This window comes from Dipteris shenzhenensis, chromosome 19 (genome assembly GCF_047967505.1).
Source record: "Dipteris shenzhenensis isolate YYH24624 ecotype China chromosome 19, Dip_SZ_1.0, whole genome shotgun sequence".
Lineage (NCBI taxonomy): Eukaryota > Viridiplantae > Streptophyta > Polypodiopsida > Gleicheniales > Dipteridaceae > Dipteris > Dipteris shenzhenensis.
This window is the reverse complement of record NC_141614.1, coordinates 2,128,236-2,154,574: the sequence shown is the minus strand read 5'-3', so window position 1 is coordinate 2,154,574 and position 26,339 is coordinate 2,128,236. Positions and strand designations below refer to the sequence as shown.

Below are 26,339 nucleotides of genomic sequence, written 5' to 3'. Positions count from 1 at the left end.
TGCACATGACAGCTTTCATAACCACATTTGGCTTGTATGAATTTCTCGTGATGCCATTTGGGTTGACAAATGCACCTGCCACCTTCAATCGGATGATGGGCAGAATCTTCAGAGAGCACAGAGCTTTTGTCGGGACATTCTTTGATGACATCATAGTGTTCTCTAAGAACGATGTTGAGCACAAATAGCACTTGGCAATTGTTTTTGCAGAGCTCAAGAAGCATAAGTTGCTGGTTAATGCCAAGAAGAGTGAATGTTTTATGCACGAAATCCACTTTTTGGGGCACATAATATGAGGGATGGAGTCAAGATGGATCCTGCCAAAGTGGAAGCCATACGGAATTGGCCACAGTTGAAAAATATCCATAAAGTACGGAGTTTTCTTGGCTTATGCTTGTACTACAAGAGGTTTATCTACTATTTTGCTGAAATAGCATCGCCTTTGCATGCCCTATAGAAGAAAGGAGTGTCTTTCAGGTGGTGTACTAAGGAAATTACAGCTTTCGAAGAGCTTAAAGAGAAGCTATGCTCCAATCCTGTCATTATCTTGCCATACCTACGCAAGCCCTTTGCTGAACAGTGTGACGTCTGTGGGAACAGCATAGGAGGAGTACTTATGCAGGACGGTAGAGTGGTTGCATATGAGAGTAGAGTGCTCACTGATGCTGAGATGAATTTTGGGATATATGAGAAAGAGATGGTGACTGTCATACATGCTCTTTGTACTTGGAAACATTACCTCTTAGGTGCTGATTTTCATGTCAAGTCGGATCACCAATCCTTGAGGTACTTTCTCGCTCAGAGAAAGCTATCAAAAAAGCACATGCGGTGGGCAAACCTTCTTTCAATGTTTCATTTTCAGATTGTGCATGTTCCTTGCAAGAAGAGTGTTGTTGCAGATGCACTTTCCAGGACATCAAGTCCCGATGCAATATCAAAGAAACCGCAAGTTTCAGCTGTCACCATTGCATACCATAGTGCACTTCATGCCATGAAGGATCGGTATGCCAATGATGATGATTTTGCAAGGATTTATGATCAGCTGGTTGAGGGCCATCGGCATGAGCACTATATGCTTAAGGATGCATTCCTGATGATGCATGGTAGACTTTGTGTCATAAAGCACTTGAGGCCAAAGATTTTGATGAAGAGTCATGGCCCACCATATGCAAGACATAGAGGCATTGAGGCCACATTCAAAGCTGTAGAGCACTTCTTCTATTGGCCGACTTTGAGGAAGGACGTTGAGGTTTATGTAAAGACATGCATCACTTGTCAGAAGGTCAAGTATGACAGGCAAAAGCCAGCTGGATTGCTACATCCATTGCCAATTCTGGATAGACCCTGGCAAAGCATTGCCATGGACTTCATCTTCGATCTACCTCATATACCATCGGGACATGATGGAATTTGGGCCATAATTAGCAAATTCAGCAAGCAGGCCCACTTTCTTCCAATGTGGAAGAAAATTATAGCAGCTCAGATGGCGAGATTATTTATGTCTCAAATTTTCAAGGACCACGAGATGCCTCAATCCATTGTCAGTGATCGAGACCCCCATATGACCAGCCTTTTCTAGAGAGGTTTCTTTGAGAACAAGAGCACTACGCAGAATTATTCATCTTCTTTCCACCCACAGTCAGATTGACAGTCAGAAGAGGAAAACTCTACTACCCTCGATCTTCTTAAATGCTATGTTTCAGATCAGCAAACAAAGTGGGAGCAATTTTGGCCATTGGTTGAGTTTGCCTCCAACAATACGGTGCATTCTTCCACAAGTACCAAAACTATTAGGCAATTGATGCCAAGAGAGGAGATCTTCTCGAAGTACCCTCAAGTTTTACAGCTGTATCAAGAAGTTTTTCAATTGAGGACAATTATTAGAAGCTGAGGGGATGTCACCAATTGGTATTTCTCCCAAGAAATAAAGAGAAATCTTTATCATGTTGGCTCCGGTCAAAGAAATTTGACCTTGGTCAACTAGAATAAGTTTTATTCTTTTTACTTTTGCTTTGCATTGGTAAAAGAGAACTGTGAGGACGCCCATAAGGGACTAGGATTAGTCCAAGAACTAGGAATGCATGCATTTTGCTAGCTTTTAATGGGTTAGACAGTTGGCGATTGTGTAGGACTTGGAAAGGTGACAAAAGGCTCACAAATGATGGAGCAAGTGCCAAAAAGTAGGTCCCACAAGAGCAAAAGCACCAAGAATGTGTCGCCCCACTTTTAAAAAGGCCCAGTAGAGTCAAAAACGAAATTTAGGGCCAAAATTGGAGAAATAAAGCCCAAAAGCCAACTTTATAAAGCAAAGCAGGCCCCATCTTTTTGGAGCTGGCTGGTGGCCTAGTCTATTAAGAGAGAGGCCTTGTGTCCTCAAGAACACAGAGTGTATTGTACTCAGCCTCATGCTCTTTTATGAGTCAGTTGTACAAAGCTTATTCTATTGCAAGAAGACCTTTGGGAGGTTCCAACCATTATTTTTGGGCCCTATGTGAGTATGTTCTATGTTCCTTCAACCCCTCTCTCAGTTTGTTTTGTTTCCCAAAAGAAATCTGCTGCTATTAAGCTATCAGATGCTGTTTTTCCGTATAATCTATGAAATTCGAAATCTATCTTGGTGATTATTGAAGATCCAAGCTGCATTTCTACCAGAAGTGATTCGTTTTTAGGGTTTCAAGGCTGATTACTGATTCGACTTAGCGTTTCAAAGCTGATTACCAATTTGTTTTAGGGTTTCAAAGCTGATTACAGATTCATTTTAGGGTTTCTGGTCCCGTTTCACCAACTCACTATAGTCCAACTCATAGGGAGGACGTACGGTGATCAAGAGCATGACCTAAGTCATTCCCACCTTCGAGGCCCCTTGCATCATGAAAGAGACCTCCAATCCTGGCTTGGACACACAGTGGAGGAGCGACCAATGTATGACGTATGTAAATTGCACCTCGGGTTCCACTCTGATCAGTGCCATGCCCATGCCTACGCCGGGTCTCTCTGAAGAGAATCCAAGCTGAAAAATGGCTAAGTTGCCATGTGTGAGCCAAATGCCTAGTCTTGGGGACCCATCTACTCTGCCATCATACGAAAAATCTGCTATTTCATCATGCATTCAAAGAGGGTGGAGGTCCACTTCTCTTCTCATGTGGAGGCAAAGTTGAACCCCCAAAAGGCTCGAGTGCAGGATCCCACCACACTAATGGATCCCCCTTTGCGGGGCTACAAAATCATAACCGTCATCTCAAGTGCAAGGGAGTACTTATCAGGGATCTTAAGGTAGTTCCCCGGTCCAAGCCGCCAGGACTCTCTTGGCAAGGGTTATCCAAGGTGGGGCTTCGGATTTGTAGGCTGGGAAAACAAATCGCCTGACACAGGAACCTGTGAAGAGGCCAAGTCCTACGAAAGAGCGGGAGAGGCCTAGAGCTTAGAAGAAGAGGCCTCAGCTACCGAGGGGGTGGACGACTCAACCCTAGCATTGCTCAAGAGCTTCGGGGCGAGGGAGCATCCAAAGGAGGGACGAGATTGTGGCCTCTCTTGGATGTTTTTTTGTACCAAAAAGCTCCGACTACTACATCCCACTTCTCATAGGTTGTTCCCCAATTATCCTTAAATGTTTCCTCAACCTTGTGCTTAGGTTTTGTGCACTGCAACACAAAGTATGGGTCATCTTCCTCGTTCTCCCCAGATGCAGTGACAATTGCAAAGTTATCCCCCTCTTCCAGACAATCAGTGAGGTCGTATTGAAACACTCCCCAAACTGTGGCGAGTCGTTTGTCTCTTCATTGTTTGTCACTCCATCTGAACGTAGAGGAAAAACTTCAACTCGCTCCCATGTCTTCACAGTTGCAATGTTCTCACAATTGGAGGAGACTAGCTCTTTTGCAACAAGAGGAGCACGGGCAGGGAAGAAGAAAGGGGAGGAGGGGGGGACAGGGTGGCGAGGGGTAAGGGTCACTACAACAAGGGGCGGCGGGCGGAGGGGAGGGAAGGGGGAATGAGGGAGGACGGGCGAGACGAATGTCCAATAGCAGAATCACGTGCTACCACTCAAGCTTCCGTCGGGGGTGGAGTCTCTAAAACCTTGGTAAAAGCTCAACCTATGGAGTGGAAAATAATCCGGTACTCCTTTGGGAGCCTTGGGAAGCGTAGTGTCACTGGGAAGCGGAGCACGTGATGTGTCCACTCCATGTCCTTCACAATAAACCCGTGGTACCACGAAATGAAGTAAACCAAGTGCAGGCCAAGAGGAAGGGGGCTCTGCTCTACGAGGACTGCTCTACGAGGACCCGAGAACCATCTAAAGGGGTTCATGAGCTGCACCGTAGCTTGCTTTGAAAAGGCCTCTCGATGCTTCTTCCCTTGTAAACATGAGTTGCAGTGCTCGTGTTTGCTGCCCACATCTGATAACCCAAAGACCATCAGCTCCTGAGCAGCTCACCGTAGCGCATCTATGTTCGAGTGACCAAACCTGAAGTGCCACAATTCACCTCAAGGGGCTCCAATCATAGGAGAGAGCGTCATCATCTTCTAAAGGTCATTTTCTACCATACCAATGGAAACCACCTGGCAGGTTGCTTTATCCCTGACCTCTACATACCCCACATCGAACAAGGTAATGATGCCATATTTTGCATATCTCATGAACTGACAAGAAATTAAACCCAAACAGTATCTGAGAGAAATGCTTCTCCTCTCTATTGTTTGGAATAATCTCGAGACTGCCTTCACCACGAACCTTGATGGTCGAACTATCACCTATACAAATGTCACCTCCGGTAATCATTAAGTTTTTGAAGCCTACTACTCTCTAGAATCCAAATTCTGGAATCTTCTGCCTGAAGGGAAACCCCCTATCCAACAGCAGATGTAAAAGTGTCTAGGATCTCAAGGTAAACAAAAGCTGGAGTAATTGTTGCAGACGAGGAACTAGGGCCCTTGCTGGTTGTCCTCTGAGGAGACACTTCCTCCAATCGTGACCTTTCTGGCCACAATGATTAATCATTACAAGTACGCTCTGACCTTGAGCGCTTTCTTCTCTACATCAATTTTCTTGTCAGAAGGGGTCCTTTTGCATGGGTTCCATCCTTTATTTTGCAGAGATGCCGAAGCCTCTGAACTCCCGCCTTGTGAAGGGTTCTAAAAGCACTCCTCCTGATCTAGCGCCAAGGCACAAGTTCCTCCTAGATGAGAGTGTTCATCCTCCCATTGGTGATCAAAGAAGAGTAGAGCGCTGAATACTGGGAAGAGAGATGGGACAGCAAAGTAATGGCCATGTCTTCCGATGAAATCTCGTTGCCTGCCTGAAGGATCCCCTGCTGAAGCTCCTGGAGCTTGTTGATATATTCCCACATGGTGGATAACTTTGCAGGATTCAACAGTCTCATTTGTACCTCGAGTGAAACTCTCTTCATTGGGGAGGTTCTGTTGTAGAGGGACGCCAATTGCTCCCAAATTCCTTTGGCCAGCATCATGTGTTTTACGTGATTGATAACCTAAGGAGTGCAATTCAAGAAATAAAAGGAATGTATGCATGAGCTGAACCAAAGTCAGCATCCTTTGCTCCAGGATCCCAAGGTTTGCATCAAGTGAATGTGGCTTTTGAACCCCCACGATGATGAAGTTTGTAAGATCATAGGGCTGTAGAACCGACTCCATAATTCTCCACACATCGTAATTGTTGCCATCCAATTGCCGGTCCACTGGAAAGGTGTGTAAGCTTGGGATCTTGACCATGTTCTCAGCCATCTCAGTCAAGGTTCATTTTCGAAAGAAGAAGAGATGGATTTGAAAAGGAAGGGTGGGTGGGAAAGAAAGAAGAAAAGGAAATGAGGGAAGAAGAGAGAAGGGGTGTTGATGTAAGAGTGTGGAGAGAGTGCAAAAAGGGAAGAGCTGGGAATCAAGGTTCAAATTCCCTACCCCATCTTACTAGCCGAAATAGGCATGCTCCCACTAGAAAGGAAAGCCCTATGCCTGGTGTAGAGGCAGTGTTCGATGACTCGCATAATAAGTAAGCCTTTAAAATCATTTTTCTATGGAGCTCCCTTGCCTTGTCCATCCCCTGCTTGTAGAGTGCTTGTGCTTTAATCACCCCTTGCGTGTGTTCATTTGTGTCTTGTATTTGCTTGTCAGTCCGACTTTCATTGAGTTATTCATTATTTGCAAGCTTGATGACACTCCTTGGGATGGAGGTAAAGTTTAAGGCACTAGTCTACTAAGTGTCGTTGAAATCATTTTATGATAATTTTGTGTAATCGAGTTTCAGGTACGTTTAAGCTAACCTTGTAGTTTATTGAAGAGTATCCGAACAAGCCTCGTACTATTCAATTTGTCTCAAAGATGTTCCATCCAAATAGGAAGCTTTAACCAGTTACCTTGTACGTGTCTTGCCTATGTGGTTGCAAAGCCATTGGTAAACAGTTTTATAAGAGCGAATTCAATGTGCAATGTGCTAAACGCAACATGCAACACATCAGAAATACTATAGGAAAAATGCACAGGGACAAGCTCCCCCGCAAAGCAATAGAAGCAACCAAACACAAGGGCTGGTACAAAATAGGAATAGAGTGACTGTGATATTGGGTGTCATGTGCATTGTGTACCTAGGGTTGGATAGCAGGCTAATGTGGGTCAAGGGAAAGCAAAGGACCGGATGGCTATTTTTCACCAAGATTGCTATTTCTAGAGATTGCTTCATAAATAGTGCTTGCTTCATATGGACAGAGATATTCATAGCATCATGCTATCTATAGTGAGGTTTCCTTCTATATAGAGGGAGGGCCAGTGCTATTGTGACAGTTCAGTTGAGCGCTCCTCAACTGACCGATGGGGCTTGGACCTTTTCCATCTACATGGCGGATCATGGGTGGTGTATCAAAGGTCTTCTGGATGGGCTCAGGTGGTATGGGACGCCCCTATCAGAAACGGGCCTATGGATGAGTCAGGCTGTAGCACACGTGCTCGTGGATGGTCGAGAGAATCAAGATGCCCACATATGATTCTAGTTGGATTGAGGACGAGAAGTAACAAAAAAATCATAGCAAACTCTATGAGGACCCAAAAGAGAAGATAGCCTTCTCCAAAGAGCAACAATCCAATGCTCCCCTGTGGAGGGCAAGATTATCTCAATGAGAACATCGCTCCCTTTAAAAGGAAACTGATAAGCCAGCTACAAACCAGATCCCACAAACTCCTCCTTTCATCCGAGGCTACTTCATTTTCAGTAAAGGCAATTCGAGAGGCAAAGGCCTCATCACCTCCACTAGTCTTTATTTCATTTCCACTTGTACTAGCCCCATCGACTCTTGAACAAACACTTTTTCCAGAAGCGGAGCCGTAGAAAATATTATTATGAATACTAACATGTAGCTAGAGACTGCTATTTTTGCATTTAGAAGCTCTTCCTCCACGTGGTACAATGATTTTGGGTCATGCACACAAGTTTTGTATGGATGTTGCTTCTTGCTTTATTTTGTTTTCACAAATTCTAATCTTTCACCAATGACTCCTCTATATCTAACACCGCAAGTCGATGGTATGGGTCCACTCCCCAGACACATATCATTAGGAGCATGATCAAGATGTGAAGGATTAAAGAAATCATCATTGCGATGGGATAAACATGATGTACATTTCATGAAGTCTGTGAGAAATTTTCTCTTTGAATTTGCAAAACCTATCTCTGCAATTTGACTTCTTGAGAGAAATACACACTCGCTTGAATTTAAAAGTTTGTCATTGCTCTACCTTTAAACCCAACTTGTGCCCAATCCTTATCACCCTCTACCATAACAAAAGATGCTTAAGTTGTAAGCATCTTCTTTTAACATCCGTTTGTACACATGATTACCATCTTTCCAATGAGCAACAACAAAATTCAAGCTGTTTCACAATGAAACGCACATTGCACTGCTACTCAATAAACTCTCAAGTTCTAACCATGATTCTCTAATGTAAAGAAAACCACAACTTAGCTATTGTCTTTTTCAAAAAGACTATTTGCAGCCTTTAAAGAGCCACTAGAAGTCTTTTCTATTTCCTTTGAGCTATCACGGCAAACTTAAAAGGGCCAAGATGTGCCAACCTGAACAATATCAACATGCGTATTCGCTCTTGTTTGTCTCCTACATCCTCGATGCTTTTGCCGTTTTTGGATACCTGTGATAGTACCTGCCTCACAACATACAAGAGCATCATAACATAAGCAAAAGTACATATGTGAACAATACTTGTTTACATTAGCAATTATCTTATTTAGAGAAATTACTCATTGGACCTATGATGAAAAGTGCTTGTGCTTAATCTTTGAAAAGTATTTGTCTACAATAACACTTTTCACTTTTCACTTTTGGTAAAAGGTCTAGGACTTGGAATTCTAAATTAGGAGTAGCATTGCAATTAACTTATTTGGATGACATAGCTAATAAAGCCAATGTGTCTCACTATTTTAGCTGCTATTGAAGTTTACCGACATGGACAATTGGCTGGTAAGTCAAACTTGGGGTTGTGCCTTTCTCATAGCCTCGCCCATAATCCCCTTCATCACTTGCTACTATCTTCTCCTCCTCATTCGTTTGCTTTGTCCTGCTCTCAACCTCACCCATGATGCCCCTCAATTGATACCACCTCTTCTCCTGTTTTTTGCTTTCACCTTCATTTCTCATCTATTGTCCCCAAATTTACAACATCCTCCCCCGAGTCCCCATTACAACACCCCGCTTGCTTCAGCCTTCCGCTTTTTCACTCACTTATCCATAGCCATTTCTCTCATCCCTCACAAGCCTCCTTCAGGTCTCTCCCCTTTGTAACCCTTTTTTCATTGCTTTAGCTTTCCTTCTTTTGTTTTATTTTCTGTTGTCAAGTATCATCTTCTTTATTTTCCTCAATTTCCTTTTTCATTTATTCTCTTCTTACTATGGGAGCTTCATCCTGCCATAACAAAGGTAGAACCGGCCTTTTCTCTCTTAGGTTGAGTTCAAAATTAATTTATCTCTGCATAGTTATTATGGGAGCTTCATCTTGCCATAACAAAGGCAGAACCGACCTTTTCTCTCTTAGCTCGAATTAAAAATTAATTGATGTTTGTGGAATCCGAATAAGTGAAGAACTTGGCATATCTCTGAAAGCTCCTATAGTGCTCCTCACAAGATCCGTATTAGGTACTAGACCGAGTTATGAAGCTGATTCTGGTGAACTAATGCTGTGACTGGAACCTGCATAAAAAGGAAATAGGGTTGGTATGTACCAACACTACCCCAAGCCTTTAGAAGAGGTTGAACTGGATCATTCTCCTTCACATCCTCAGATGCCTCCTTCACTTATGCTTTCCCCTTTTCAGCCTCTTGCTTTCTTGGACAATCCAAAAAATAGGTGAGCATGCACAGGTCTTCCCAGGCGGCTTCTGCTAGAAGGACTGTTTTCCTTAGGGAGTGGAGTGGCTCCCCTTTTTTCTCAAAGTCCACCGTAGAGTTGAGATGGCAATTTCAGCCTCAACTTTGGTGCTTCTCTAGCTCTTTTTTATGAGCACGTTGTTCGCCCACTTAGGGTATTTTGTTTTTCATGCCATGCATGATGTATTTCTGCCATGAACCTCTCCTTTCCCATTCCTCTTGATCATACTCTATGGGTTCTTTATCTTCATCAAAATCCACATCATCATCCTCCCCTCCTTCGTGCAGCATATGCTCAAGTCCTGTTAAACCCTCTGGGCTACGCTGTCTTTTCCTTGCGGAGGGTTTTCTTTTAACCTTCTCCTTCTCTTGCTCCTTTCCTTGAGCTGAGTTTTGTCTCCTGGCTTGTTGTCTTGAAAATCCTCTCTTAATTGATGCTCCCATGGCTTCTGAGAGCATTGAACCCACTGTAGAAAATTTCTGTTTTAAATCAGCATCAAAATTAACCTTGAAAGACTCAAAAAGCTCATACACACCTTCATTTTCTTGCTCCCCCCCTAGCGCCTCTCCTTCCTGTGGGCAATTTCTCTTCAACGTCAGATTCAACCGGCTTCATCTTGTCCAAGAACCGGAATGACTCTTCCTTTGGCACGGACTTCATAAGGGTAAGAGATGGCCTCTTTGAACCCTTGGCACTGTGATTCCGAGTATGTGCTATCGCTACAAGGAAACACCGACTCAACACTCTTCTTCACACAAACACAACACAGGAAATCCTAGGATGACTTAAGGCTACAATTTCAAGTCTAATCAAATAAATCAATGGAAAAACTTGAGCTCAAAGACGTGCTTATGCGGAATCATGTTATAGGGGAAATATTTAAACAAAACAAGAAATTTATAACCATAAACTGAAAACTAATGCCACCATGTTGTGTTCGCCCCATGTAGTCATTGAGATGGAAAAAACTAAAAGAATGGAACACAGAAAAAGTGAGGCTGCCTGGGGTGCGAACAAACTTCACCCCCTGCTAGAGCTCAAGCACCTAACATATTTCTGTATTCCAATAATGCTAAATCTTAGTACAATATTCAAGAATTTAGGATTGAACCTCTAGAAATCTCAAGAGAAATAAATCTAATGCCCACTCCTTTATAGATGTAGGAGGGAGTAACAATGCTTCCATAGGTAGGAAAACTCAAAAAATGTAGACCGTGTAGCCAAACTTGGTGATGTCCTGGAAACTCTGTCAAATGCCAAAACTCAGCCAGTAGAGCAGGCTGAAATGAGAAGTCCTCATGCTTTCTTCATCCTCCTACCATGAAGACACTATCACAATCACTACCCATATTAGAAAGAAAGAAAGAAAGAAATTTTATTAGAGTCTTCGGAAGACCGATGGGTCTATGAGATTGAAAGAAAACCTGATACAAATCACAGTAAGGGTGGAGCTACTGAAACGAGCATCATCACCCGTGCTGAATCCTAAGTCTGATCATACATAATCAAATACATCTGGATGTAACAATGAAAAGAAAAGGACTGGAGCAGAGCGGAATCCTCCGTGTGTCATGTCCCCTTGGCTGGTGCATAGCTGGTGATGGGACGCTGGTGCCCGTCAAGGGGTGCCATGCGTCTCAGTCTCCTGGACGAGGGTCGATGCAAGACCAGAGCCACCATGACTCCCGTGGGACGTATCCCGGGTCTAAACAATGGCGGGAGGTCCCCCAGAGCGATCTGTGTCCCCTCGATGTCTCGTGTGTCGTGCTGCGATCATCGGGTTGGGGTCTCTGTCACGTCGGCGGCTAGAGACTGGACGATCAATGTCAATCGATGGGAAGAACTCTGTGATCCTGCTCTGAGAGGTGTCTGATGATGTGACCAAGCCCCGTCGCCTAAGTACTCTCTATGTCGGATTCCCTCGTGAATGAAGGCCGCGAGGCATCTCTGATCTGGATAGGCGAGGAATCTCGAAAGGAGCTTAGAGCCGTCTCTGAAGAGGCAGTGGTAGCGACCTCGGATCTCGTAGTACACTGGGCACCTGGAAATAAAATGCTCCTCCGACTCAACCTCCTGACAGTCGCACAGTATGCATAAGCGATGCTCCCTAGGAATCCCCTCTACTCTGCCGCTCTCTATGCGGAGGCGGTGTGATGATACCCGAAACTGTCCGATGGAGATCCGTAGTGAGTGAGGCATAGGAAGCTCAGTGTACCCCGGTGGTGTGATGAATCCCTCCTCTGAAATGCGAAGACAGTAATCTCTGTAGACACTCAGCTTCACTGGAAGCTCCCTCAGCTCCAACCAGATCCTAAAGGTGTGTAGCTGCAGGAGATCCTCTCGAATGACCTGGTTGGTATGTGGCGCAATCGGGTGGGAGTATCGGAGGGGCATCTAAACTCTACTGAAAAGGAGGTATCCTATCGATGTGGAACCCTAGTCTCACAAACCATCTGTGAAAGAGACCTCATACACACACCTCGTCCCACCACTTGCACGTTGTTCACCAGAGGGGGAGTCAAGGACGCGGACACTCAACACCATCACCCCCATCCACAAGGTAGGGGATCCCATGGACCCGAGTAACTACAAGACTATCATGATTGGACATGTGGCAGAGGGAGACGAGCGATGCTGGATGAGTGGTATGTGATCGGCGTACGTAATGTTTAGGCGTCCAGAGTAGGCCGGTGAGAGGCTATGATCAAAGTGTATGTCGTGGTAGGTGTCGTGCTTCCTATGTGGTGTGTGTGGTGTGGCTAAGCATGGGGTGGCGATAGTGAAGAATAGGTATGTGTGATCAGCTCCTGGAGGGAGTGGTGCTACGGTGAAGTCGGTGATACATGAAGTGAAGGTAGGGGATCCCATGATGTAATCTACTACACTAGTGCCCCCCCGTGTGGGAAGCAAGTAAAACCACTTGAGGAGGGCCATAGGTCGAGCCCGTTGTAGATGATGAGATCATGCATCCTGCCCAAATCAAGGAGCGCGTGTCCATATGGTGTAACAGGCCCGTGTCGGTCCGATGAGGTCCTAGTCATACCTACTCCGTCTAGGTCCATGTCTGGAAGCATGATAGAGTCGTCTCAAAAGTCCAGGAGTGGTGCCTATCGCGTACTCGTCCTGGCGTTGAAGTCCCCAACAAGGAGAACTTCCCCGCGGGCTGAAAGGTCTGGGATATCCTGATGTTAGGGTGCATATGGAGATGTCTCACCCTCTTCTCGTGCCACTTTGGCGAAGTGGGATGTGTCTGGCGGGAAGTAGCATATTGCTACGAAAAGGCCACGGGTGTCTGCGCGTCAGATCCGGATCCACATGAATCGGGAGTGTGCGTCCTTCCTCTCAATGGAGATGGCTCCAGCGAGGGAAGACCTGTACAATATTGCGACCCCGCCTGATCCTCGGACTCCTCCTGTATCCCTCGTCTCATCCCCGAAGGCTGACTTCCATGTGTAGCCACTGACTATCGGTAGTGGATGCTCTGGGCTCTGGTGTGTCTCCGTGTAAAAGACTATGTCTTGTCCTGTATAAGACTCTGAGAAGTTTCCTAGGTCTGACCATAAGGTGCCATTACAGTTCCAAATGGTGCAGTCTAGGGTCCTGAAAACCTGAGTCTCATAGGCCCCGTCCCCCTAGGGGGTACGGGTGGGAGCCCTACGGGTGCCGGTCAACAACCTACCATCTTGGACCACGGCCCATTTCCCCTCCTTGCGGGCAACATCCCGCTGCTGCAGAAGAACTCGTCGCTCCTCAATCCAAGTCCCACAAGTGATTACAGATAAAACACTAGAACTCCCTCCAAAGCTCTCAATAGAAACTGATCCACAGCCTCAATGAAATAGTGAATCAAAAATAACCAGATGGTGTCAAAACCCAAAATTATCAACCCAATAGTCATCAAAAAAGTGTTTGACATGACGTCAACTTAAGAGCATAAAAACTGAGTCCCGAAAGTCGAAAGCATCAATGAAAAGAAGCCACATGGTGCCTGGATGTGAACAGGTCACAGAAACAGGACATGGATCAATCTGCAATTGATTTGGGTATTTCTAGCAAATCCCAATGTTGCCACATATTGTTTTTGTGAAATTCCTGGCTGGAACAAGTGCAAAATGCTTGGCCAGTTGATGAATGTCCATGTTTCCTCTCCCAAGTATCAAAAATAAAAAAGAAATTGATTCCACACAATGCAAAAACTCAAATATTAGAACAAAAGCCTTTAAAAAAAAGAACTTGTCAAAACCAACAACCAAATGGGCTCCCAAAATTAATCTGGAGCAACTTTTAAGCTTGCAGGCAATGTCCAGCAGGTTTGCTTCTAAATCGTAGTGAAATCTGGTGCCAAAACAGAAGCATGGGCTGGGCCTGGAGGTGAGCAGGAAGCAAGAATCGATGTGTGTTTGTTGTTTTAGGGTTCAGCAGCTTCAAAGACAAGGGAGCAGCGACGATCTCAACAAGTATGAAAGAATGAGGTGGGAAAAGAAAATGGCACTTCATATGGCTGGTTCTAGCCTTAAAACTAATAAAAAGCCATAAAAAGAAGTTATCAAAACAAAGTTAGACTTACAAGATATAGATAATCACTCAAAGATTATTGGTCCCGGAGGCTACATTCTCCTCACAGGCTTACCTATATAACCTCATTCTGTCCTCTCAGACTCAGCATTACTACCTAGATGTATCAAGGCTCACCCCCAAGGCCTGCATGAAACTCACTAGAAACTGAAGGGTATAAAATCCCCTTTGTGTTGCGTACGGAAACCCGGTGCATGTGCATAGCATCCCAATCTTGTAGGGCATGCTAGCAGGTAAAGAGTTGATCATCAAGTCGTAAGGCTTGGACAACCCTATGGGTAGTGAAATAACTCCATGTAGTGGAGTCCAGCCCATGCAGTAGCTCCCATCATCCTATCACCGTAGTGTGACTCGCTTGACATATAGGAAGTGTAACCCATATGAAGAACTTCGAGATAAACAACACACTGATTACAGGCCACTCTTTCAGATCTCTCTCTCTCTCTCTCTCTCTCTCTCTCTCACAAGAAAAGCCACCTCAAAGCGAGGAGCTATAAATTACATCAACTGAAAATCTCTGTATATGCTAAATATACATCATGATCTATGTAGCGAGTCTGCAAGCAATCAAAAAAAGATTGCTGCAGAGAATGCTTGAAAAAAGCGAACAAATAAAATTTTGGATCACCAAAGACTTTACAATTCATGTCTATCCATAAAGTTCAAAGTGCCCAATAACGAACCCAAACAAAGAAAAGATCAAACTCCCGAGTGCGCGGATGAAAACCAAAGAGCCAGAAGAATTTATTGCCGAAGAGGAACTTTATGACATGTTGCCGAAGAGGAACTTTATATGCCCAAAGTTGCCTTAGTCTCTTTCTCCACCACTTAGCTGGCCGATGCATTCGCCAAATAGAATTAGCCTTATCTGAAACCCAACGGTGAGGCAAAAGAATTTTATATAATGCAGGCACTGTAATTTAAGATAGCCTCAAAGGACGAAAGGAGGACTCTCGGGAAGTCAAAATCCAATCCTCCAGCCTATCCTGAAGTTCCAAAGGAGGAATTGGGACAAAAGGTTAAAGCATACAAGTAATTTTTTGCCATAGAGGACGATAATGAGATCCCAAGCCATACCGTGTGGCTGCGAGAGAAAAAGGTAAAATAGTTCCATCATCATGAATGACATCCGCAACAGAATTCATGCCTTTGAAGGTAATAAAATACGAACGTCTAGGTTTCTATAAAGCCAACGGAGGCTGAAAACCTTTTGACCAATGAATGCTTTCAGCCCTCAAGGAATTTCCCATCAATGAATCGCAGCCATCCCATTCCAAGCGAGAAAGGACGTGCTTCCAATCAAAAAGCAAGCTGGAGACCAAAGAGCAACCATGCAATGTTCCATCAAAGCAACCAAGTAAGAAATCCCACTGAGTGGGTTGCTAGTGACCAAAGGCAAAAGTATTGATTTGTTGTAACAAAGAGCAAATCATAACAACCAAGGCTGATCACCTTGCATAAATTGCAGCAGCATTTTCCCTTTGTGAGAAGGATGTGCACCTGGATATCAATGATATTAAGACCTCCATGCATTGTTGGTGAACATATTCGATGCACTGAAAGCAGTCTTAGACTTTTGCGGCCATGCTTGGATCGCCAAAAGAGTTCCATGATTACACACATGACAGAAGCAAGATCCGCTTTAGTGAACATGATCAAAGGCTAATAAAATTCAATATAGGCCACTAGAATGGACTGCACTATTCAAAGTCGAACATGCAATGGCCAGGTTGCTAGTTTCCAATATTCAAGCTTTTTTCTACGCTTAGCAAGCACCCAATCAATTTGCTGACGACGAGTGAACCCCCAACCCAAAGGGTAACCAAGATGAACAACAATCTGAGTGGATGGAATTATTTCCCCTGGCCATAAAAGACCATGCTAGTCTTTAGAATGCAAGGGGAGCAGCTTAGACTTTTGAAAATTCACATGAACACCAGCTACCAAACCATAGAGCAAAAGAGCTTGCATCAAAGTAGAAAGATCATTCTGAGTATTCTTTGGGATAAAAAAGGAATCATCAGCGTAGGCTTGAGCAACCATGTTGCGATTTTCTGCCATTTCCAAGCCATGGAGGATTCTTGTATCCACCAAATGGTCTATATATTACAGCATAGGATGCGTAGCAATGGCATACAGCAAAGCAGTAAGGGGGCATCCCTGACGGACCGAACAAAGAAGAGTCCATTCTTCAAAAATGTCTCCAGATTGAATACAGGCAACTTTGCTGTCCTCATAGAGCCAATAGATAACCTGCTGCATTTTTTATCAAAACCCCAAAGCTCGCATGGTTTGCAAGATAAATTCCCATTGAACTGTATCAAAAGCTTTTGCAATATCCACCTGCAAGAGTAGAACATCCTGCTGCGTGTATTTTCAATATTCCATCCCAACATCAGCATTTTTGCAATATTGTCCGTGATATGCCTACGCCCATATTGAGAAGGATGCAGCTCCTCATGCAAATAACCTTCTGCAAGCATTTTGGCTATGATTTTATAAATGGCCAGACATAAGCGTGATTGGTCTCCAATCAGAGAGCGAATCACATAATTGCTTCTGCATAGTGGACTTTTCTGACGTAGCAACCACCCAAGGTTCTAGTCAACCAGTTACCAACATTTGCTTGACTAGAACCTTGGAAAGAAAATGATAATAGCATGCTTAGCATAATCCTTCACAGGATCAAATATATCATCTACGTCAACCATGATGCCCATTGTAGGAACCGAATCTTTCCAACTCTTTCGAGTGTCTTCAAAGCCCTCATGAATCACTTCATAAACAAGCTGAGCCTCTGCAGAGACATGAATAGGGTCATCCTGATCCATCACCTGCTTTTGTTTTTTGTTTTGAACCAACCTTTACTTCTGAAAGGTTTTCTCATATGCATAGTCAGCCATTAGACTTAAGAGAGCGAAAAGAACCTACAGAAAAGAAAAAGAGAAAGCACAAAAACAGCAGATCTCCTGTACGGCAAAGCGAAGGACACCCACACCAAACAAAATTGTACGGAACAACAAACGTGAAGGGCCACACAAACGGAGCAGAGTTGTACGGAACAGCAGGTGAAAATGCACAACAAAGAGTACGAAAAGCTGCACGGAACTATGTACAATGAAAACTGTACGGAACAGCAACAGCCAAGTACAAATACGTGTACGGAGACCTGTACGAATGAAAAGTACGGAAATTTGTATAGTGAATCCGTACAAAAGCACATGAGCACAAAACTGTATGGAGAAGTAGAGCGGGAAAATGTACGGTCAATCCGTATGGGAGCAGAGAAGCGCAGAAAACGTACGGAGATACGGAGCTTGCACACAAAAAACATAGGGAAACCTGTACGGCTGACATAGAAACAGTACGGTTGACTTGTACGGACTACCGTACAATAAGAAAGATGGCGGAGAAGGCACGGAAACTCAGGCTCGTCTCTCTCTCAGACACACACACTCTCTCACATCACCTCTCTCTCTCTCTCGTGACCACTTCCTTCGGATCTCAGAGGATGGATTTGTCATTCCACCAGGCTATACAGGTATCCACATGTCCCACTCACTGAGGATTGCCCTTGGCCAACTTAGAGTCTCTTCGCATCAGCTCGAGATAGAGGCTAGTAGGATGCGACGCATGGAGGATGGACGGCGATCAAGCCGAGAGACCAGGATCTGCCCTTGTTGCACCATGGGAGAGGTGGAGTCAGAGGAGCACTTCATTTGCAGATGCCCGCTATATTATGAGCTCAGAGGTAGATTCCACTGTCTCTTCACGGATGGCTTTGGACCTCTCTCACGAGTGATGGACTACGAGGATCAGCATTGCCTAGCTCTTTATGTCAGGGAGGCCACTATGCTTCGACGAGACTACCTCAGAGACCATCAGCACAGACCGAAGCGTGATAGAGCCCAGCCTGATAGAGCTCAGGCACACGCTATACCAGAGGACAGAGACCAGGAGGAGCACGAGGAGGTCAGAGCTCACACAGGACACATACCTCCACCCTGTGGATGTACATATGAGATGGTTTGTAGACGCCACAGGATCTTGTTACATAGGGGACGTACTCGTCGCTTCATCTCCAGACGATCCAGGATGATGGCAGCTTTTCGGAGGAGACTTACTCATGGAGATCTCGCCCCACCAGCCGCTCACCTCACCTTTGCTCAGATTTGTACTCTCATAGCAGGAGGCAGAGTCGATGGACAGGATTTCCAGTATTATTTTGGTTCTCAGACTCCGTGACACCTGGACTTGTATCTTTGCATTGGCATATTGTAGTCATCCCCCCATTTTGCACCCAGGGGCGGTTTCCTTGCATCTAGTTTACTTTGTATTTAGGCTCAGATTTGACATTATGTACTTTCACTTGCATTGTATTGCGTAGCACTTAGATGATATTCGACGATGCCTCTTCTTTGTGGCACGTTGATTTTGTGCTATCTTGTATGCAGAGTTCTTGATGTCCCATGGGCCCATTTTGGCCTTTAGTGGACAATAATACACTTTCTTTCTTTCTTTCTTTCTCTCTCTCTCTCTCTCTCTCTCTCTCTCTCTCTCACACACACACACACAACACTAGGGCCCAAGCCAACGTGTCGGGCTGGATCCCCCCCGAAGGATTTTATTATCAAGAGAAATTCTGAGTACAATAGTTCTGAAGCACATCGACTGAATAATACAAATGTGAGAATAATCTTTACAAAGAGCTCTCAGCTTTCACTTTCTTGGCAACATTCCACTTGTCATAATCCTAGCTTAAGTCCTAGTTACATGCCTCAAAGGGCAAACTCTGGAGTTCTCACAGCACTTGGTCATGCAGGTCATCTTCTAAATGCTTGCTAAGCTCCATATTGCTTGGGTCTTCAACCCCTCTTGGTACCTGCCACAATTAACTAAAGCGCACAACCATGGCACCCATTAATGGTTAGCGCTTTGCATGCAAATAACAATCTATGGACTAATTCTAGTCACCGTGGGCGTCCGCACCAAGCAAACGTGTGCACATAACATAGAATAATTTCTCTCGACGACCAAGGTCAACCCTCTTGATCATAAATAAGGAGCTTGACCGACAGTCAAGGCGCTTTAATTATCGCCAAGTCTCTCCAACCAAAGTTGGCACATCTTGGTTAACCGTAGTTAACCCTCTAGGCATAAGCCAAGTCTCGTTGACCGAAGTCAACACTCTTTGACCAAAGTCGGCTCTGGAATGTTTTGGTTAACTGTAGTTATCCCTCTTGGCCGAAGCCAAGTCTCCCTAACCAGAGTTAGGCTTACTTAACCTGAGTTACGTATCTTTGATCGTAGTCAATACTTTAATCAATAAAATATAACTCTTTGAACATAATTAAATAAATGAAAAACTCTTTAATTATGATTAAATAAATGGTCAACTAGAACTTTGACTTGGAGTATTTACAACTTGGTGACATCCCCTCGACTTCTATTCAATTGAACTCAACCGAAAAGCTTCATTGTAAATATCCAGGAGCTGTGGATGATCAGACAACATGTCTTCATCCATCCACTTGGCATCCAATGCAGAATAATTCTGAAATTTTTCAAGTACTTGCAAAATTCCTTGCCATGAGGACCTTTGCGTACAGTATAGTATACAATCTTCTCTCGCTGAAGGACTTCCTCTGGCTCATCTACTTCTAATGGATCTTCTATTACTGGTTCTGTAGGCTCCGGTCCCTGATATTTCTTTAGAAGACTTACAAAGGCATTGTGAATCCTCCAAAGCTCTGGCAATGCCTATTTGTATGCAACCTCATTAGTCGCATCTTTAACCCTGCAAGGGCCACAATACCTGGGAAATAACTTTGCATACAATTTTTCTTTGCCCTTAAGCTTGCAGAGCCTAACTTTTTCAAACTTTAAAAGTACCCAATCCCCTCGCTTGAGAGTCTATTTGTGGCATGTGCTTATCTGCAACCTTCTTGTGCTTTACTTGAAACCTTTCTATTGCTGTTTGAAAATGGTTGAAAGTTGTATGGAGGTCTCTGACAAACTGATCAGCCGCAAAAATCTCATCTTTGGTCCACAGGATAGGTGGCAGAATCACCTTTCCATAAATGACCTCAAGGAGGAGTTTCCCTATGGAGGTATGAACTGTATTGTATAAGCATACCACCAATGGAAGGTACTTTTCCCAGTCTGATTTTTGGTCAGCCTACATTGTAGCATTTCAACATATCTAGGACAGTTGAATTTGCTATTTCGTTTTGAGTCTGCCTTGCGATGAAAAGATGATGAAAATTTCAGATTTATCCCCATGTTATCAAATAATGCTCTCAAGAATAAGCTCGTCATTCTCGGATCTCAGTCACTGACTGTAATGAAGGGGAAAAAGAGGCCAAGTTAGAAGCCCTTTAGGTGGAAAATGTGAAGGGACTATATAAGTCTCCATCCACCCCCTACTATGTACTTTTTGATGTGACATCTAATCCTATCTACTCTCCCTCTTCCTTCCTGCTTCTTGTTGCCTATGCTCACTCTCTCTCTTCCCTCTCTCTATCTCTCTATTCCCTCATCCTTCTCTCTCTTCCTCTCTCTTTCCCCTTCCCCTCTCTTCTCCTCCCTTCCTTCTACTATTCTATCCCATCTCCAAATCTGTCCCTTTCCCCTTCACTACATTGGTATCAGCACTCCGCTCTCTGGCACCTTTGCTTCCGCCCGCTGTGCAGGAAATTACAGCAGCCTATGTTGATGCAATAGGAGTGCAAGAACCCTTATACAAAGGAAGGGACACATTAGCTTGTGAAGAAAGCTTCCTGTTAACTGGTAAAGTGCCTGAAGAAGTTCCGAAACAAAGAAAATACAGATTTATTAAAAGCTGTATTTCTTATTCTCTGATAGATGATGTTCTTTACATGAAAGGGGCTGATCTGGTGCTCAGAAGAATTCCCTAGGGAGTATGTGGAGGACATTTTGCTTTCAAAATCATGCTGAGGAAAATACTTACAGAAGGATATGTGTGGCCATCCCTCCAGAGAGACATAAGACATTGGTGCAGGTCATGCCTACAGTGTCAGCAAATGAGTAAGAGGATCTGACATCCAGAACTCAGGAATATCACGCTTGCTTATAATATTTTTGAGAAATGGGGAATAGATGCCATCAATCCTCTACCCATGACAGCCAAGGGAAATTGTTATATGCTGACAGCTGTGGATTATATGATGAGATGGGCTGAAGCACGAGCGGTACAGGCTGTCAATGCAGAATCTGTATGTAAATTTGTGTATGAGGATATCTGCTGTAGATTTGGTGTACCATTGGAATTGCTTTCTAATAGAGGTCCACGTTTCAGGAGTGAACTGATGGATTTATTATGTGGAAAGCTGAAGATTAAACACAGATATGCAAGTCCCTATTACCCTCAATGTAATGGGATGAATGAAAAATTTAATGGTGTTTGTACTAATATCATGGGAAACATCATGAGAACCTATGAGAAGGAGTGGGATCTTGCTTTGCACTAGGCTTTATGGGCTTACAGAGTTGCAATAAAAGAAGGCACCCAGTTTTCACCATTTCATCTTGTATACGGGAAAGAACCTCTATTACCCTTGGAAGTAGAAATTCCTGCATTACAGATGTTAATGAAGATAAACGAGGATTCAAATTCTACTTTCCAGAACTGGTTATTGGATTTGCAGGAAGCACAACTAGACAGACAAAAGACGGTGGAACATTATGCTTTAATTCAAGAGAAGAATCAAAAGAGAGCAAATAGGAAGTTCAAGGATAGGAAAATCGGGGAGGGTGATCTAGTTTTGAGATACAACAGTAGTCTGGATTCTACCTTCAAGAAAAAATTTGTGACCAAATGGGATGGACCTTTTCATGTCAAAAATGGACCATATCAACTTGAGGATTTGGATGGTCACCAGCATAAGAACAGAGTCAATGGCTTCAGACTAAAGAAATACTTTCATAGGATCATGAGTGTGGGCAGCTGTGGATCTACTGTGATGAAACCAGACACGCCGGAAGACCTCATGGATGAGGATATCTCTGAAGAAATACAAATCTTATATACCCCTATTTGCAAGACATGAATGTCTGCAGACTTGGGGATGGGCAAAATGATAGGACAAAATCTGTATCAAGTTTTTGAGCACTGTAAATAGCTGTGGGTAGGCACATAGTTGTAGACATCTAGGGTAGGTGTGGGCTTTTGGCATTTGTGGATTTTTCTTTCACAAGCATGATGGACTGATGTATAGTTTTTGAGATAATAAAGTATGTTTTGCAAGGACTTCATGGGAAATGATGAAATGCAATGTGGTTGTACCAGACTTCCAGAGCAAGGGTGTCTAGTGTGTGGTCAAGCAAAATGTTTTTGGGGTCATGTAAAGTCAAGTCATGAAGGGTTTTTTTATACTTTCCTGAGTCAATGTGCACTTGCATGTTACACGAATTTGATATGTTATGGTGTCCATGTCAAAGGGCTTTTCATGTGTGTGTACGGGGTTGCATGCAAGCTTTAATGTGCATGCTAATGTGTGTGGGAATTGTGTGACTAAATGTCCAAAATGTGCATTTAATGTGATTTGGGGGAAATGTCTTGAGAGTGGTAAAATGTCACTGATGAGGTGGCAAATTAGGCTGAGGTGGCTGGACTGATTGGGAAGGCATCCTGCACATGCAAGGTGGCTGCGTGATGGATGAAGGGGAGCTTCTACGCTGTGAGCTGGAGCTACATGGAGATGGTGGCTGGGAGTAGATTCGGTTTTACGCTGGAAGAATCTGCATAGGTAGGGCCTCTTAGAAATAAAGGTGGAACGATCAGAGAGGTGGGTGGCGAAGTTGTGGTGGTGACTGTGTATGTGACAGGTTTGGGATTTCGACTGGAGGAGCTTGGAGTAGATGGGCTCCAGGTGCTTCATGTTGACGAACTTTATGGCACAATTGACTCTGGCTGGAGTCTTGTAGCAAACTCTATGGTAGTTGCTTGAGGTGCTTCTGCTGGCTGGAGGTTCAGAGCAACGCAAAGGCCTGTGAGCGACAGAGAGTATGCACCATGCGCTTCTTGGTTTCATGGGGAAGGCGTCGCTACTACACAGGCTGAAGGACCTTGAAAAGGCGTGAGCTCCATGAGCTCTATGAGCATGAGAGAAGTCGTGAAGGTGGAGATGAGCAACGAGCTGTAGCAGACTAGCGTGGAGAGCACTGGCTATTGCCCTTATTGGGAGCTGCTGGATTTGAGAAGGATGACTATGCGGGCAGTTTGCTTTGGAAGGAGCTATATGGCTGTGGCATCATTTCTGCTGGCTGGAGGTCCTTGAACCGAGGTTGTGTGTGAGTAAGAGGGTGCTGTAATGTGCGCACGGGTTGGCTAGTTGTGGTGTGAGCACTCAGTTGCTTCAAAGCTGGAAATAGTGAGGCCTTTGGCCACAGGTGGGTGCCGGGTGTTGCTGCAGGGACCTCAACTGATAGAATCTCCAGAGATGGCGTGCTGCATCATTGCTAGTGCTTGATGATGATCTTGGGAAAGATATGATAAGGTTAGCTTGCGGGTTGATATCTTGAAGAGTCACGAAGATAGCCTTCATGTGGGCTGTGGGTTCATAGTATTCTGAGGCTGACTGTTTTCTGAGTTTTGGGGGGAAGTTCAGTTCTAAGTTCAGTCTGTTTCGGGCTGTGTAGTCTTTTGTCTCTCTTTGAGTCCGTGTGATCCATGTTCAGTCAGTTTTTTTTGTGGGGGTTTGTCTCGGTGCCTATTACAAAGACACATACTCTAGAATCTAGTTCATAAGCTCATCATCTACGAGCCCACATTGCAGCTGATCCCTATGAAGTCTCACCTATCTGACATGGTGAAGTACATAATTCATGGTTGTCTTTCCTTTTTTTTCCTTATCATCTTTTGTGAGGGTTTGTCTCGGTGCCTATTACAAAGACACATACTCTGGAATCTGGTTCATAAGCTCATCATCTACGAGCCCACATTGCAACTGATCCCTATGAAGTCTCACCTATCTGACGTGGTGAAGTACATAATTCATGGTTGTCTTTCCTTTTTTTCCTTATCAACGTGGTTGCAGATGCCTTATCCCATATGTGGGCTTGCAGTTTGTCTGCCATTTCTACCATCTACCAGGAGTGGATTCATGGTATTCAGGAAGAATACATGCAGGATTCTAAGGCAGCTTCCATATTTGTGCGGTTACAGAGGCCATCGAGCTAGGATGCTGAATTTAAGCTGCATAATGGGCTGTTGTGGTGCAAGGACAGAATTTAGTTGGTGCCACATTCAAAGTACCAACTGCTAGTCTTACAGGAAATGCACTCATCTCCTTTGGCAGGACATGCGGATATTACTAAGACATATGAAAAGGTCAAACAGAGCTTTATCTGGGATGGTTTGTGGCGGGATGTAGTTAAATTTGTCAGTGAATGTTTGCCCTGCCAGCAAAATAAAGTGGACAGCTGGTTACCCGCGGGTCTCTTGCAGCCATTACCTATTCTAAAAGGCAAATGGACTCACATTGCTATGGATCTCATCACAGGGTTGCCTTCCACAGAGCGGGGATGGGATAGCATTTTTGTGGTGGTTGACAGAATGACAAAGCAGGCCCATTTCATACCCACTAAGACCGGTTATTCAACATCACAGGTTGCTTAGCAATTCATCAAGCATGTTTTTAAGCACCATGGTTTTCCTCCAGAGATTGTCAGCTATGACAGAGATGCAAAATTTATTAGTCACTTTTGGCAGGAATTCTTTACAGCAGTGGGTACTTCTCTTACACCTAGCACTGCTTACCACCCTGAGACAGATGGACAGTCAGAAAGGGTGAACAAATGGCTGGAGGAGTATTTGAGGCATTTCTGTCATGACACACAGAAGTATTGGAATAAGTGGTTGACACTTCCTGAATTTTGTTACAACAGACATCTCTATTGGCATGAGCCCGTTCGAGGCTATGTATGGATGCACAGTGGGTATGCCATCTTTAGTTGCAGACATGGCTGTGAAAAATCAGCAAGCAAGAAATGACTTGGAGAGTATGGATGCCCTTCTGCAATTGGCTAAAAAGAATATGCAGGATGCCCAAGCCAAGCAGAAGAAGTATGCGGGTGAACACAGGAGGTATCTGTCTTTTGAAGAAGGGGATTATGTGCACTTACGCCTCCATAAGAACCGTTATGCCTCACTGAAGGGTGACACCAACATGAAGCTTGCTCACACGTATTACGGTCCCTATAGGATCATCCGCAAAGTTAGCGAGGTGGCGTATGAGTTGGGGCTACCCAGGACCTCTAGGATTCATAACATTCCATGTGTCCTTGCTGAAGCCACATGTCGGACAGCATGTCCAAGTTCTTCCTGAGCTACCACCTATGGATGAGGAGGGCCACATACTCTACGTTCTGGAGCGCATCATGGGTTTCAGAGATCACGTACTCCGAAACAAAGTCTACCCCAAGTATCTTATCAAGTGGCAGGGACTCCCTGAGGATGAGAACTTATGGCAGCCAGACAGCATTGTCTTGGACAACCCTTATCTCCTACCAGGCTGATTATTATTTGCTGTTTGCTGCACCTATTTAACAGCCCCCATATGAAATTTTGAGGGCAAATTTCTATAGGAAGGGATGGCTGTAATGAACGGGGAAAAGAGGCCAAGTTAGAGGCCCTTTATGTGGGAAATGTGGAGGGACTACTTTTTCATGTGACACCTGATCCTATCTACTCTCCCTCCTCCTTCCTGCTTCCTGCTGCCTACGCTCACACTCTCTCTCTCCTCCCTCTCTCTTTCTCTCTATCCCCTCATCCTTCTCTTTCCACCCTGAATCCTAGAAGGTGGTTTCTCTTTCCACCCTCCCATCTTCGGGAGGAGCTTTCATGTACTTGTGATATTGTATTGCCCAGGTCCCATAGGCCGGTTTTGGTCTTCAGAGGACGATAATATATTCTTCTTCTTCTTCTTCTTCTCTTCCTCTCTCTTTCCCCTTCCCCTCTCTTCTCCTCCCTTCCTTCTGCTATTCTATCCCCATCTCCAAATCTGCCCCTTTCCCCTTCACTACACTGACAATGGACTTTGAAATTCCATGATGCTTAAAGATTTGTGCCATGAAAATATTGGCCATATGATCCACCTTCATGGTTTTGCGAACTGGAATGAAATGGGCATGCTTGCTAAATCTATCAATGATAGTCCATATCCCATCATTCCTGATTTCGATCTTGGCAAAAAAATGAAGTCCATTGCAATACTTTCCCATGGTGCATGAGGCACGGGAAGAGGCATAAGTAGCACAGGTGACTTCTGCCTGTCATATTTAACTTTTTGACAAGTGAGGCATTCCGTAACAAACTAGTGTATATCTTTATGCATAGCTGGCCAATTAAAATACCACGC

At 44.3% G+C, this 26,339-nt stretch overlaps 1 protein-coding gene across 3 annotated transcripts in view; it reads right to left on the bottom strand.

The window, feature by feature from the left end:
* LOC147889914 (Spc97 / Spc98 family of spindle pole body (SBP) component) overlaps nt 1–26,339 on the bottom strand; it is a 144,533-nt gene that overhangs the window by 40,681 nt on the left and 77,513 nt on the right. For all 3 annotated transcript variants that reach the window (XM_087390731.1, XM_087390732.1, XM_087390733.1), the window contains one exon: nt 8,078–8,163. In XM_087390731.1, the coding sequence (XP_087246857.1) occupies nt 8,078–8,163 (86 nt within the window). The remainder of the gene's footprint in view (nt 1–8,077; nt 8,164–26,339) is intronic.